Source organism: Cryptotermes secundus, unplaced genomic scaffold, assembly GCF_002891405.2.
Source record: "Cryptotermes secundus unplaced genomic scaffold, Csec_1.0 scaffold599, whole genome shotgun sequence".
Taxonomy (NCBI): Eukaryota; Metazoa; Arthropoda; class Insecta; order Blattodea; family Kalotermitidae; genus Cryptotermes; species Cryptotermes secundus.
Window position 1 is genome coordinate 1,044,566 of NW_019730109.1, and position 16,371 is coordinate 1,060,936.

The window sequence follows — 16,371 nt, forward strand, 5'->3', positions numbered from 1 at the left end:
TGAAAAAGAAAGAATAGAGATCTTATAGACATTTTAACTTGAATTAAGTTTTAAAAAGTGCTAATTTAAAAATCAAATCGACGCGTGTAGATAAACAAAGATTTTATACAATTAGAAAGACTGGTAATTTTAAATTTTAACAAGCAGTGTAACAGCTACGTGAGTGATACACACCTGATGATGGCCGTTTAGGGCCGAAACATGTAGTGTGGAGGAAAAGAAGTAAAAACTATAATAAAATTTGTTGCACTTAAGACGGTATTTATCCATATATAAAACTTTCCTCATACAAAAAAATATCCCACCTAAGAAGAGCAATTCTAAAGACACATACTGAACATTATACCCATTTAAGAAGTTTTTGTTGGATTACATTACACATGTACAAAAGAGAATGACTAACAAAACTGATGCTGAAATAAATATATTGCAGTGCTTAACAGCACTTAGTAGAGGTAAAGTTATCCCTGTCTAGCTGATAGTGTGTTCTTTGTGTGCAAGATTTTATACTGTGAACATGTGTGATGAATTTTGTGAGGTTGTGTGAAAGGAAACTGACTTGTGTATTATATGCAGATGCATATATGGCTACAAAATCAAATATAAAACTTACAGTGTCATAAAGCGGCCTCCGTAGTCTAGAGGCAACGTTCCCACCTCATTACTCGTAGTACGCGGGTTGAAATACCCAGCGGAGGTCGTCGAATTTTTAAGGGTGGAAAAATTCAGGGAACAAGTCTCCGGGAGGGACTTTAAGCCATGGGTCCTGTGTCATAGATTTACGGCACGTAAAAGAACATCATGTCTCTAGGAGACCTCTGAGCAAAATTAGGCAACATTTCCCGCCCAAGTAGTTTCCAATTCCTCCGGTAGATGGGGGAAGTATTAGGTACCACTGCCAGAGGAGGGGAGACCTCTCTGACAGAAAGGGACTATTAGATACCACTGCCAGAGGAGGTTGGAACCTTGCTGGCAGAAAGGGGCTGATAGTAAGCACCAGTACCGGTAGGGTATGGAGACAGTAGAAATTAAAGGGGGACACACAATGGATCACTAACCGGTCTAAGTGCATGGGGAAACCCACCCCCTCAATACGGAATACAGTGTCATAAATTTTGAGAAATTGGAGGTCATTAAGAAGGTGGATGCTCAACCACATGTGATGTACACAAAGGTTGAGGAACAACTGAGCATACCAATGTCAATGCTAAACAATATTTTGGTGAACAAGTACTTCAGCAATGTGTACCTACTCAGCGAAACAGAAAAAAAGTTATAAACTTGTAGATATGAGAGGACTGAATCAGTGCTCCTAAAATGGTTTAAGCAGAAATGGACATTACTGTATATATACCAATTCAAGGTCAGATGTTCAAAGTCAAGGCTGATGAAATATGAATTCACTTGATATATACTGTATTGTACATATAACGTTTTTTTATTATTGGTTAAACACTTTAATCTGCGATTCATATGTATTTTATAACATGTTTTGGCTGTAGGAGGCCATCATCAGGCATGATGATCCTCAGACTGCTCCATTGCACTGTATAAATTCATTGTGCACAAAACATATAAAATATGAAAGTTCTAAAAGTTTTCTAAAGTTTTCTAGTTCCTAGTTCTTAAAAACAAACTGGGTACCAGGTACTATAGTAGAATGTATGATTAATATATTATGCAATTTTTCTGTGTTCTCCTTTACTGCATTCCAGTTCTTGTTGATGTTGCATACTGTCATTGCAGAGATGTGTATATTCTGGATGCTTTTAGGTTTTGGGTGTTGTGCTGGCTAGTGTGTGTGGACTTTCACATATGCATTTGTATCATACATACCTTGACGCCCATGACCATCCTTCAGTTTAGAGTCTGCACCCTGCAGTAACAGCATCCTTACTGCCTCAAGTTGCCCGGTACTGGCTGCACAGTGGAGTGGCGTGAATTTTGATTTCGAAGCCACTAAATTTACATCAATATTAAAGTCTTCAATCAGCATCCGAATCACCTTGCAACTTCCAGTCTGAGCTGCCACATGTAGACAAGTTAATCCCATGTTATCAGATTCAGTGACAGAAGCACCACACTTCAATAGCACCAGTGCAACACTGTCATGGTTTCCCTGACAAGAATCCATCAATGGTGTGACGCCACACAAGTCACGAGCAGACACAGCAGAACTGTTGTACTTGAGGAGAAGAGAGACAATACTACCATGACCATTAAGTGCTGAAACAAAATACATTTCAATAAAAGTGACCATGTGTAACTATTATATTTTGTACATTTTCAGCAGATAAAGTACACAACAAAATTACAAATCTTAAATATTAGGCGCACAAAATTAAAATTGTGTCGGATTTGAGGTTCTCACAGCAGTGACTATGATGAGTACAGTTTCCTGGGATGTAATGCCAGGTAGTCTGGTACAAGACTGACAACATTTTGGAGGAATGTACTGCCTCCATCTTTAAGACTGAAGAGTAAGCCAAAGCAATCAACCAGCAAGAAGAAGAGCTGTGCTTACTGCTTGCTGGTTTCTTGTTTGGCTTACGGTTTACCTTAAAAATTGAGGGAGTATGTACATTTGAAATGTCAGTGAACTTCTACCAGACTACACAGCATTACATCCCAGAAGAAAGTGCTTTCCAAAATGACATTTTCTTCCTCCAAATTTGTTGGAATGTATAAAGTAATTTATTACCACAATATAATGGTGCATAAGTTACTAAAATAATGCAGTTACTGTGCTGTTCCATAATCTACATAAAACTAAATGTAACAAAAGTGACATTCTCACCATACAAAATTTTGGGGTCCTACAATCCAGTCTCAGAAATTAACACATCTATAATACAGTACAGTGGCAGCACCATAGCTCAAGTGGTTAGTCGCTGGCTTCCTACCGCGGTGGCCCAGGTTCGATCCCAGGTCTGGTCAAGTGGGGTTTGTGGTGGACAAAGTGGCGCTGGGGCAGGTTTTCTCTGAGTACTCCATCATCATAATCACCCGGGGCAGGCTACAATAGGCCCATTAGTGGCCACCATGCCGAGTGGACCCAGTTGGACTCCACCCCCCACTAAGCGAATTTAAAAAGAAAAATCATACAGTACTGCTGATGGTATGAAAATAAAAAATATTATGACATGATTGAATTGCTTAACAAGAGACATCATCTGTTGTTAGGCAATGGCACAGTAAACATGCTGTTACACCAACAAACAAGTGAGCCATCGCTATGCAATGAATAAACATGCTACAACATAAGAACTGTTGGAGATGGTGTTTTCTGTGTGGTCTGATCTGAGGCTATATAACGAGGATATTAAGAGCAGAGGCCAACTCAGTAATAAATATCTGGTCATGAGCCCCATATGATGCTCAGAACCAAGACTTACTGACTGACTGATCGTCAGTCGCAATGTGACTTTGACTTTTGTTGCAGTGTCCCCCTGTGTGGAGGCAGGGTTGAATACCTCCACCGTGACCCTGTGGGTTGTAGGAGGTGACAAAACGGGAAATCTCAACTCTGAGACAGTAAAATGTGGTCGTGAGTCCCAAGGGACTTGGACCTGAGAAAGACTGTGCTGGCAATGACCAGCAGCATATACAAAAGACAGACCTGTCCTCTTGTCAGAGAGGGCGCCCCACAAAAACAAGACTGTGACTGTTAAACAGTAATAAATATCTGGTCATGAGCCCCAAATGGTGCTCGACACCAAGATTTGCTGACTGACTGACCGTCAGTCTTTGACTTTGACATTGACAGAGGCCAACTTAATTAGTCTCCAGAGATAACTAGGAAGTACTGTGAGCAGGGAGTTCTTCCAGAACAATGCAACTGGAACATGGATCACAACTAAAAGTATGGTGAACAACACCATATTAAAGTTCCTCACTGAGAAAAGTCTCCACTTCTTTACATTTTACCCAAAGGCAGAATCTGAATTTTCATCAAGTCTTGTTAAGCTAACTGCTTCATTTCTCACTGACAGAAAAAAAAATAGCATCATGGTAGAAGGCAATGTAGCCATACCACTAACACCACCAACTTTATTTGTAATTAAGATTCTTTTTAATTATAGTAATTACGCTTGGGATGTAGTAAGGAATATTCAAGGGTGACTTAGCTCATTTCTTGATTTCAGGAATATGGCCTGCTTCACTGCTACAAAAAAGAAAGGCAGGAAGCACCCCGCAGTGTTTTCCAGGAAATTCAGTTTGAAAGTTGACTGGTGAGATCCTTTGGTAAAGTTATACTTGACAGGTTTTGGACACCATACATCAAAAGTGGGAAGGCCCAGAGCGCACGCTACTAGTAGAATTTATCAATCGACTGTCAAAAGGTGTGTTAGGTCATCAAGGGTGAGAGTCCCTTGAAACAAGATGATGATTGGAGGAGTGAGAATTAGAGTAAACTCCCAAAATTCACACTGTTCCAGTCAACAAAATTAGGGTAGTGACTTGGAGGTGGAACTGAAGCTGTGAAGACTTCTTGCCTCAAAGCAGAATCAGTCTGCTAAGGCAGTCGCTGAATAACTCGCCAGGATCCAGCAGCAAAAATTAGTGTAATTCTAAGTTTTTTAAGTGTTTAAGTTGAAAGTAAAATCATTTTGAAGTGTGCTACTAGAACAGTCACCAATCACACTAAAGTAAGGTTCTTAAAGTCTGAATCTCGCTGGAGCATCGCCAGTAGGACTGTTAAGTGATACTGCTACTCTTGTAATTAGTATAATAATCAGTGTTATGGACTGAGATATTAAAAGTGCTCCTCAGCCAGCGTTGTGTAGTGCATACCGTTAGTCACTTTTGTCTCCCCGTTAGAGTGAGGCATTGATACCCCTCAGACTGAATCTCATTACCCTGATGCTAAACTATTACAGATCACCTGTAGTTCAGGTTCTTTCCCCCCTTTCTTCCTGAATAGTGGGCCATTACAATAAGCTTACTGGCAACGATCCCTCACTGTAACCCGTATCCCGTAAACTACCAATATTCACAATAACAACAAGGAGGAGAAGAAGAGGTGGATAAGAAGGATGCAGCAGGAACCTGCAAACTTGACATACCAACAGGTGAGAGGGAATGGTTAGAAAGAAGTCGCTCCCAAAGGTGGGAAGAGAAGAGCAGTTAGAGAGAGAGAGAGCTGGCACCAAAAGTAAGGAGTGTAGCAGTTATAGAAAAGAGGTGGCGACCAGCAACATTGGGCCAAGAGTGGTAAACGATGATTAGAGCAAATTTTGTACACCAAGAAAAATAGTGGCAGGGGTGGCTCAAGGTTTCATCGTTCCCATAATACAGTACAGTTTATATATAAATGATGCCCCTGTGACACCTGGAACTCAACTGCAGTTTCAGAGTAGTTACATAAGTCAAGGCATAATCTGCTGCACAAGCCCCTACATTGACAAAAAAAAACTGTATTATCTTGCATAAATATTATTTAGTATAGTGCAGTTACAAAGGGTGCACAAAATTCATAGTGACCTACACACCATGCTGAAACTACTGTGCAACAAATGTAGCACCTATAAGGAGAGAGGAGGCCCCATTTTGAAACAAGTACAAGTCTACAAGAGAACAAAAATTTTGGTCATGCATCTCAAGAAGACTGAAGCCAGGAATGACTGTGCTGGCAAAGGACAGCAGCAATTTAACTGGCCAACTGAAGCTGTCAGATGTGAGACAGTCACCAGCTGGTAAGGATGTGAACTTGGAAGCTGACAGTCTATGTTGCTGGCAGCTGTAACATAGCAACAGCTACTGAAGAAAAACTTGGGGGACTTAGTGTGTGCTGTAGTGAAAAGTTGGATGCATGAAGTAGCAAGAGCAGTATAGTTACTTGAAGTTATGATTTATATGAGTTCAGTAAATCCAATTACTAAATTCAAACCCTCTGTCTAGTCACTAACACATTACAGTATCAATGTGGAGTAGCATCCAGTGACAATTTATTAGTACAAGTGTGTGTGTGTGTGTGTGCGTGTGCACGCGTACACATGCACACATACAATGGCCTGTGGGAACATCCCACATACTATCACGCTGTTTCGCCGATCAACAGACAATGCTCACTCCTAAGTCAATAGCACATTGCTGTCAGCTCTCATATTTATACAGCACCCGCTGTCCATCTCACTTTTCACCATCACGCGCACTAACCAATCACATTGCTGCCACCACTTATATTTATATAAGCACTCGCTGTCCAGCTCACTCATAACCATCATGTGCGCTAGCCAGTAAGTGCTCACAATAGCAACTACAAGTCTAAGCTCCGCCACCAAGTTTGGTATAAAAGGCGCAGCTCCAACCCAGCAATCATCAGTGACCACATCAGCCAGTCAGCCATCACACTTAGTCCAGAGTGATCGGTCATCATCTCTTCACTGCGTCAGGGACGGCTGCCTCGGCTCTCCGGTGGTCATGCCCAACACACCGGGCAACTGGCGCAGCTGCTGTCACTACCACGCTCCGTGACCAGATGTCTTCCAGCAACTACGCTCTGCGACGAGGTAACCTCCGGCAACTGCCGCACTGCGACCAGACAACTAACTCAGCTGCCGCAACATTAGCCAACACACTGCAGCCAACATCTATTTCTACCGGCGCACGCAGCCCTACATCACCGGCCAGACAGACCAGCCGAACGGCCGTGAAACTCTATCTACCGCGGTGGAACAAACGGCCCTTTTCAGGGCCCAGAAACGTTCCGAAGTGGTTGTATATTGGAGTACCCACAATCCCACAGGCCTATAATGTAAGTAACACTTATAAAATTAAAGGAAATGAAGTAAAAGGAAATGTGCAGTACTTACATGCAGTGTGGAGGGGATATCGACCATTGGTGGAATGTATGTTGACCAATGCTGGAAAATTTTCTATCAAGAGTTTCACAATATCACAGTGGCCAATTTTGCAAGCAATGTGGAGAGCAGTCCAACCATCCTTATTCACAATATATGGATCTGCTTCATGATTAAGTAACACATGTACAGTCTGGAGTGCCATGGACCCTAATTTGGTGCTAGCAAGCATCAAAGGTGTCCAATCGCTTCTCTTTATCTGATTTACATCTGCTCCTAGCAAAAGAAAATGTGAAATACAATTATCAGTAAGTCTTGTGCAAGATTCAGAACATACATGTACATTATGTGTTAAATTCCCATGATCTGAAGCATAACTGGAAAGAGCTACTCAAAGAGCTTTTAAACTTGTTCTCAGATAGTCAACAGTTTCCCAAACAATTGTGCAGTCTAAACATTCAATTGATGTTAACTAGAAATCACAGCTAGTCATGTGTGAACAATGACTACATTCCTGTGTAGTCGGGTCATAGGGATATGGATTAATAGTGCAATCTCAGCTGAACTGACAAACCTAGCGTGTGTCTATATAGTTTATGCTTACCCAGATTACAGCAGATGCTGGATATGCTGTCTGTTCTACATTCATTCTGGCACCTCCATATGAAGTTTACATTCCCCTATGAAGTTCTTTTCAGAACAGATTCAACTTGAAACATTACACCCTAGCCTCCTGTGAAAGGCATATGAAGGATTTTTCAAGAATGTCTGAGCCTAATACAAACATCTCTTCGGTTAGCACTCAGCTGGGAACAGAAGTGGCTGCCAAAAAATCTCAACATAATGCATTCTGCCCTAAGATAATTATATCACTATATTTATTTTATTAGTCACCTAAACATCATATATACAATTTCATAAGACATTTTCTTCATTATTGAGGTGATCTTCAAGCTTGCTGCTTGCCACCTGTTTACATGCTGATATATTTCGTGGCATATTTTTGACCCTGAAGATGGAGGCGATATGTTCCTCCGAAACATCAGTTGACTTTCGACAGGCTACAGAGAGTTATATCCCAAACAAGAGTACTCTTCTGTCCTAAAGTAGCTGCCCTTTTTGGGTTCTATCCTGATCTCTCAAATCCCTTTCTTTCACCCCACCTCTATATACTGTCACTTTCTCAACTCTGTTCACTTCACTTTTGAAGATGGAGAAAGCATCTCCTCTAATTTGTTTCTCCTGCTCTCAAAACTTTCAGAGGAAGCCTCCTACAGCTAGTTCAGTCTAAGATGTATACCATGACACTGTTCAAGATCACCTCAACAATGAAAAACTCTTACAAAATTGAAGTATGTATGCTGATGTTTATATGACTATTAAAATCAACAAATAAACTCCATGGCTTGAGTCCACAAGCAAACTATACCGACCGAGTGACTGAGTGACTGCCGTGTGTTGGCGAAATTAGTGCCAAAATGCATGATTTAGTTACTTAATGCAGCATTAGATATGTAAATGTAGTGTTCTGATTTTATTTCTATAAAGGTATCATAGATTTTGTTTGAAAATTTAATTGCACTCCTTTATGATTCCCTACTTTATGACTTACCACACTCTATATACTCATCCTCAAATTATCTTGTCTGAACATTTAATTGCAGTTTCTTACGATTCGATACTTTACGAGATACCACACTTTGCACACTGATCCATCAGCAGTGAATTGGAAAAGATGGGGGATGTAATGATCATGGCCTGTTCTAAGGCATCATCCCAGCATGTGCCTCAAATGAATGGGAAAAATCTCAATCATGTGAGACATTATTTGAATCACATGCACCTAAGATAGATGTGGCACATGTTATCACTTAACCAACCATTTTTTTTTCTTTTTGTAAAATATACGTGGTGTGTTCAAAAAGTATCGAGCCTCCTTTTTTCCCGCGTAAACCAATGAAGCGCGGGAGGCTCCCTTCGGTGGAGATGTGGAGGGGAAATTCATGCGCAGTCGTGAATTTTTTCCTGCCCGCAGAAAGCATGTCGCTGGCAGTTGGCCTATGAGTGAGGATGTGTAGTGAGCGCTTGTCGGATTCCAGTAAGGTGTAAAATGACGGAACAACATGAGCAGCGATAATGCATAAAATTTTGCCAAAAGCTCGGCGATACCCAAGTGGAAACCATTCGCAAGATTCAATAGGCTTTCGGGGACGATGCCATGAGCAACTCACAGATAAAGGAGTGGTACAACCGCTTCAAAGATGGCCGCACATCAGTGGACAGCGACCCGCGTTCAGGCAGACTCTCATGAAGCCGAAATGAGAATGTCATTGAGCAAGTACGGACTTTGGTCATGGAGGACCGTCGTATCACAGTCCGAGAACTTGCAAACGAGATAGGGGTAAACATTGGATCGGTACGTTCAATTTTGACCGCATCTGATTCAGACTTTCGTCGCCGAATACAACATCCCTGTGGTTCATCAGGTTCCCTACACCCCCAACATGGCTCCGTGTGACTTTTGGCTATTTCCCAAGCTGAAAATGCCACTGAAAGGAACCCGATTTGAGTCAAAAGGAGACATCATGTGGAATGCGACGGCCCGGCTGATCACCATTCCAAAAGACACGTTCCAGAAGTGTTTCCAACAATGGTGGAAGCACTGGGAGAAGTGTGTGCATTACCAAGGAGACTACTTTGAAGGGGATTAGGGTTTTGTACCTCCAAATCAATAAATGTATTTCTGCCGACCAAAGGTTCAGTACTTTTTGAACACACTACATATGAATAACATTCAGTATTAAAGTAAATGCCACTGATGGCATACAAATTAAGACTTAAGATGTATGTCCTATGGCAAACATGTTCTAAAAGTGAGACATACCATGCTGAAGCAGATAATTTACTGTTCTATGACAACAGTTCTGTGCCGCTTCGTGAAGAGCTGTCTTCCCCAAGTTATTGTATACATTTATCAAATGTTCTCCATCCCATTTCTCTATCAAGTACCTGAAAGACATTGCATGCGACACCACATTAAAAATACTGTTCTTTCACATAACTGAAGTAATCCATGGACTGAATCCTAAAATACAATTTGTCAAATTTAATACTTATTTGCACAGTAGCTTTTGATGCTCAGTGGCTTTGCTACGACAGAATGACCTCCTGAATGAGGTTATTGGCTGTACGTAGACAACTGGTACAGTTCATCTAACATTTCCACAGTGTGCACTGTGCAGCAACAAATGTTTAAGGAAGAGTTCCACTGAATTACAACCACATACCAGAGAGCTTGGACATATCTCACAGTCTCCCTGATAGCTACTTTCATGCAGAACATTACAATTACGGAAAGTCATCATGAGTTTCCAACTGTAATTCAGTTAAATCTTACAATTTTGCGCCTGAATTCATAAGTTTTATATTATGATGAATGGTACTACTTGAAGAAAGCAGTCTTCTGGGATTTGTCACCATGTATATGTGGTGTTAACCGACGTTTTGGAGGAACGTATCGCCTCCATCTTAAGGGTAGAAGAAAAAATATTAGAAATCTGCAAGCAAAGAGACCGTGAGAACCGGTAANTCACACCAATATCTTGGCTTTCAAATTAATCAAAGCATGTTATATTGCAAGAGCAATCAGACCTTTCTTATCTTTAAATTCCTTAAAGATAATCTATCATGCTTATTTTCAGTCACTTATAACATACGGATTAATTTTCTGGGGACCTTCTTCCCACAGTACGAATATTTTCAAACTCCAAAAGCGAATGGTTAGAATACTAATGGAAGCAAGACCCAGGGATTCTTGCAGAACATTTTTTAAAATTTTAAATATACTACCTCTAGCATCTCAGTACATACTCTCCTTGGCTCTGTTTATGGTTACCAATAAATCACTGTTTAGACAAAATTCTGAAATTCATAATTTTAATACCAGGAATAATTCTATTTTTTTTTTTTCCAAGGACTCACTTGACGGATGTTCCATAAAAGTCCCACATACGCTGGTGTTAAGATATATAACCATCTTCCAGCTGACATTAAGGACTTTGCATGTGATATTAAAAGCTTTAAAAAGGCAGTATTTGTATTTGCATGAGCATTCTTTTTATACCGTGGATGAATTTTTATGAATAGAACTTGATAAGTATTTTTATTGTAATAGTAACATCATTGTGTCAGTATTTACAATGTTCTATTTTATAAATTTTTATGCATAAGACATATTTCTGATGGTAATAGCAACATCATTGTATCAGTATTTACAGTGTTTTATTATTTTTATATTTTTGACAAAATCTTTTAAGGGTTGCATGTCTTATCTATTTATCATTATTTATTAATATCGTACTGTCTTGTATTTTTGACTTTTCTATATCCAATGGTTGTACCATTATGGACCAACAGAATAAATTAAAATTGAAAAAAAAATCATAATGGTGCAATATTTTAGTTTGTAAACGTGGGGGAAGAAACCGTTTGTGAGATCTAGGCACAGTGGACCCTATTACAATGCATTTTTAAAGTAGAATATGTGTCCCCTGTTTTGTAGTTCCGGTTAGTCAGTGGTTAACCCTAGAACGGAATTCTCTACACAGCGGGAAATTCCCAGACTGACAAGCGACCCTCAACGACTCTGTTTGGTGAGTTGCGCTGGTCGTTATATCGATTAGTGGGGTAAATTATGAATAAACCGTGAGAAACAAAGGAAAGCAAACTTGATATTTCATACGGCGTGTGACAAAAATTAATTCTCAGCGGAAACAACAGGTATATTTTACTTACGAAAACACATGTTATGCATATCTTTAAGGATCTGTCATTATTTGCGGAATAAGTCTACCAGCATAACTATTTAACCATTGCACTACGTAACCCATATATCACCTCACGATCTCTAGATTACCACGACGAGCAGCGACGTGAAGAGGACTATCTCCGCACTTCAATCTGCAGTGTATCCAGTGTTTATTATTAACCATGCCCTGGTTAACCACGCTCTGGAGCAGTACCACATCCCCATTTAGGCTGCATGCAAATATTTCATCGACAAAAGACTTGTGGGATGTCATTATATAAAGAGGAAACCACTTGTTGAACTGTTCTATAATATTTATTACAGTTGCACAGTATACACAGACGAACTTGAGTTTGAATAATAATTACAATAGTTGAACTCCTTAAACACTGAACTAAAATTATAGAACTGTAGAAATCTATTACTGTAAACTTCCAAGTCAAAGTCACATTGCGACTGACGGTCGATCAGTCAATAAGTCTTGGTGTCGAGCTCCATCTGGCGCTCAATGTGTCTTATATAACCTAGAGTCGGACATATGAAAAACATGTCATTGTCCGTATTGTTGTAGGTTTTGCCTAGCAACCGCTGTTTACTAGCCGTTGACAAGCAACTATACTTGCGTTGTCACATTTGCTTTAATGTACGCAGTTCCCACAGACTTATCAGTTCTGTTATCTGTAGGGTCCATTCCAGTTATTTTACAGACACTACAAACCACGAGCCAAATAACGCATTCACCACATTATTGAATTTCCATTCCTTTCGTGGTCCAACTAGTACCTCCATAACCCTCCATACATTACGTATCGAAATATACGAGCCTAATCATCGACTTCACTTTATACAAAATTTCTGCAATATTGCGTTTCTTTTCGGAAATGTAATCATAGAGATCAATTAACTGGAACGTGTTTCAGACGTAGGGTTCAAAGTATCAGCTGTTTTAATCATTACTCGGAAGATCTCTGCTGTGCTTTTTAGGGGCATAGTAAACAACCTTAATGTTAAAAGGTTGTAAAAATTCGCATTTTATTTACGTGGTAAATGTTACAAGATTATAATGTTGTAAGAGCTAGGTTTTTGTTAGGGTGGAGAATTGAGTTCTCCTTGGGACGTACTGGAACAAATCAGCTGTTATGTGTTGGTAGTCCATTGGTGATGAGAATATGTGCGTATATTTTCGAAGAAAAGAAGCTAGTGTCAGTTTTTACGTAATATAGGCTCAAAATCGAATTCACATCATTAAGATGTAGTTTGTTTGAATTCCAATATTTATTAACAATTAACAACTGTCAAATGGGTAACAACGGATCAAAATTTGTGAAAAAAATTGTATCTCCATTTAGTAATACAATCGATAGCACGGGTACAGATCATCCTCGGAGCATTGTGAAATCAAACAGCCCGGTCTTGGTAATTTCAAGAAAGGGGTAAGTCTCGTTGGAGATATTATTTCATGAATATATATAGGTATTACTGTATTAACACATCACCGTATCTAATGTGATTTGTATTTCGTGAAAAATATTCATTTTCTAAATAAGTGGGATTCTCCTGTGAAGTTTAAGTTGTAAACAAACAGGGAGCAACTTTACAACTCGAACACGAAGGCCATGTATACTTGTCAGTGAATGTGAGATTTATTTTAGGTTACACAATATCAGTTATTTGTGAAGATCATTCATCTCGCCCTCTGGGTTGAAAGAAAAATAACCTTTTGTCCCTGGCAGGATTCTGCTGACTTTCTGAGATAAGAAATCTCCCCACCATTTCAGCTGTTGCAGGAGACAGCATATGGCCTGATTTACATTTTCGCTTGACAAAACTTCATTTTAACCACTAATTTCAAGGAGGCCTGAATCGTGTAATTTGCAGCTTTGTACTCTTGTTGAATTTTCCTAAATAACAAGATCTTTAGAAAATCCACCAGAATTTGAAACTTTTCACTCTTTTTACATAATATGAGAAATTCTTCCTTCAACTGCACTAGCATTTCGACTTCACCTGACTTCAAGACGTCTGCCTCTCCAGAGGAGTCAGTCATCTAAAGGGAATAAAACAGGGGTCAGCCATCTAAAGGGAGTAACAGGAGTCGGTTGTCTAAAGGGAGTAACAGGAGTAACCTCCCGGACGTCAAATCAGTGTTGGCCCAGTCTGGGACACAAATTCAAAGGCTACAGCCTTGTAATATGTAATTCAAGTTCACATCTACGATAAAGAGCAACAGTGTTGGTAAAGTGTGTGTTTTAAGTGTTCTCTATCTCCTGGTGTGAGCAAGGCCCAGAAGTCACCCTGAAACAGAATCTTGTCTTACCGTCTGAGCAGCCGAAACCCCAAACGCCCGCCCATCCATCTTGTGTCTGTCATATTCTGAGCCTGAAGAGAAAACTGCTCAATTTCCAAAACTATGCAATAGTTTTCCTTCATTACCACAAACTTTCTCTTCTTCCTGAACAGTAGTAACCATTTTATCATTCAGTCCAATGCAAGTTCCAGGTTTACTTTGAACTTGCACTGTATCCAACATATGAAGGATTACAATATTGTTTTAAAACATCAAGTACTTTGACACTTGTAGCATTTGCAGCCACTATAAACTTGGCAAAAATAAAGATTAATTTTCTGCTTTAAACCGCTATAGAATTTCCCATCATCAGGCAACTGTTCACTTTTTGAAATTGTTGCACTGCACTAGATCTTAAATAAATATATTTAAATGCTATTGCATTACTGTTGTTCACACTAAATACATCTGTTTGAGGACAAAACTCTTTCTCTGGTCCCATGCTGTTTTCCACTTGTGGCATCCATGTTTGTGCTACCTTCATGTGTGTGTTCCCACAAGTGGAGTGTATGTCACTAGATACAATAGGTAGTGCATCAGACATGTGCTTACATGAATAGACTCTACCACAGATTTCTGCTGACATGCTGTCACACTATACTCTTGTCTTTTCTCTGGCAATTAATGAGTGGGTCTTTCCATGTCAAGCACAATTTAGCTGCCAAATTTTCCACGACAGACTGTTTTATTGTCATTCACTTCAAGCTTTTGGAGACTAAGAGTATTCACATTCTATTTGCTGATGATGCCAGTTTTAATCTCTCAAGACAATCCAATAAAACTTAAAAATACAATAAATGAAATATATAGGATGCTGGATGACTGGTTTATAAGAAATTTAATGTCAATATAATGAAAACACGTTACATAAACTTCACTGTAAAAAATAATGTGGTTAGAGAAATGGGAGGCATAGGAATGGTTTTATTTAATTCAAATCACATAAAATTTCTTGGCCTGACTATCCAAAATGATATAACTTGGGATAGACATATAGATGAGATAATAAAGAAATTAAATACAGCTTGTTATATGATAATAAATGGTGTCTGTAAAAACATTAAAAAGTGTTTATTATTCATACTTCCATTCTGTTAGGACATATGGAGTAATGTTTTGGGGTAACTCAACACATGCAGAAAGAGTTTTTAAGATACAAAAGAGAGTTATAAGAATAATGAAAGATGTGGCTACAGAGAGTCATGCAGAGAACTGTTTAGGAATATAAATATATTTCCTTTAAGATCACAGTATATATACTCTCTCCTGATGTTTGTAGTAAAAAAGAGAGAAATATTTGATACAAATAGAGATCACTATGAAATAAATACTAGACATACTATGGATATACATATGAGCCAGGTAAATTTGGAGAAATATGGTAATTGGGTAATTCACATGGCCATAAGGATTTATAGTGCACTACCTAATAAAATTAAAGTAACTTATAATGATATAAATAAGTTTAAAAACAATTTAAAGGAATATCTTTATTTGAATTCTTTTTATACACTGGATGAATGATTATACAACTATATACATATATAAGATGTTGAGTAGTACAGTAAATGGATAATCATCGTGAATGTACCATAACCATACTTATAATTGAATGTTTCTATATGTTGTATTTGTTAAAGATATATGGTCAAAATATTCTGTTACTTTTGACAAAACTTTTATCTTAAATGATAATTTTGAGTGTATTGTGCTACAGAGTAATTGTGTTATGATGTAAACAAACATTGTCATATAATATAAGTCTTTTTGACAATTGCTTGATAGTATTAGCAAGATAAATTGACACAATTCTGTATCTAAGGCTTTAGCCTACTATAGATGTAATGGAATAAGGAAGAAATAATAATAATAACAACAACAACAACAACAACAACTAAGGTGATGAGTTTTATACCAGCTGGATCTAGCGCATGTGACAATTTCAACCTGACAAGATAAACACTTCTTGATGCCTTAACCATGATTTTGAGGTCATATAAAATTTAAATTATCACAATGTTAACCTTCCTTTGGAGGTAGCAAAATGTGCCTCACACCACACTGCTCCTAATTCAGATACAAACTTACCTCACTAGACATGGAGTGTGCAGCAAGGTTGTTATGACCATAATATAATTTCACAAGAAACAAATAAATTTATTTTCACTATTTTCTGGATGTGACACCATGTAATCTGGCAAATATTTACTGATATTGCACTCTCCTACCTTGAGAATGGAAGCAGCATATTTCTCCAAAACATCAGTAAACATTTAATAGACCACATGACATCATACCCCAGAAGACTGCAATTAAGTCACTGGTGTGAGAACCTAAAATGTCACAAAATTATTTTTGTCATTATTTGTTCTTGAACTAATTCAGAATAAAACTTATTTTATTTTGGATTAATT

At 38.6% G+C, this 16,371-nt stretch overlaps 2 protein-coding genes across 4 annotated transcripts in view; one reads left to right on the forward strand and one right to left on the reverse strand.

Annotated features, from left to right (window-relative positions):
• Positions 1-12,107, reverse strand: part of LOC111866159 (ankyrin repeat domain-containing protein 16) — a 14,296-nt gene extending 2,189 nt beyond the window's left edge. Inside the window, exons 1-4 of the mRNA XM_023854825.2 lie at positions 11,700-12,107; positions 9,688-9,812; positions 6,816-7,079; positions 1,837-2,226 (exon numbers count right to left, since the gene is read on the reverse strand). Of these exons, the coding sequence (XP_023710593.1) occupies positions 1,837-2,226; positions 6,816-7,079; positions 9,688-9,812; positions 11,700-11,884 (964 nt within the window). The 5' untranslated portion in view covers positions 11,885-12,107. The remainder of the gene's footprint in view (positions 1-1,836; positions 2,227-6,815; positions 7,080-9,687; positions 9,813-11,699) is intronic.
• An 83-nt stretch (positions 12,108-12,190) lies between these two features.
• Positions 12,191-16,371, forward strand: part of LOC111866160 (tumor suppressor candidate 2-like) — a 21,654-nt gene continuing 17,473 nt past the window's right edge. Inside the window, exon 1 of one of the 3 annotated variants that reach the window (XM_033752140.1) lies at positions 12,191-13,043. In XM_033752140.1, coding sequence (XP_033608031.1) covers positions 12,910-13,043 — 134 coding nt within the window. In that variant the 5' untranslated portion in view covers positions 12,191-12,909. The remainder of the gene's footprint in view (positions 13,044-16,371) is intronic. The other 2 variants (XM_023854828.2, XM_023854827.1) reach the window with 2 other exon arrangements.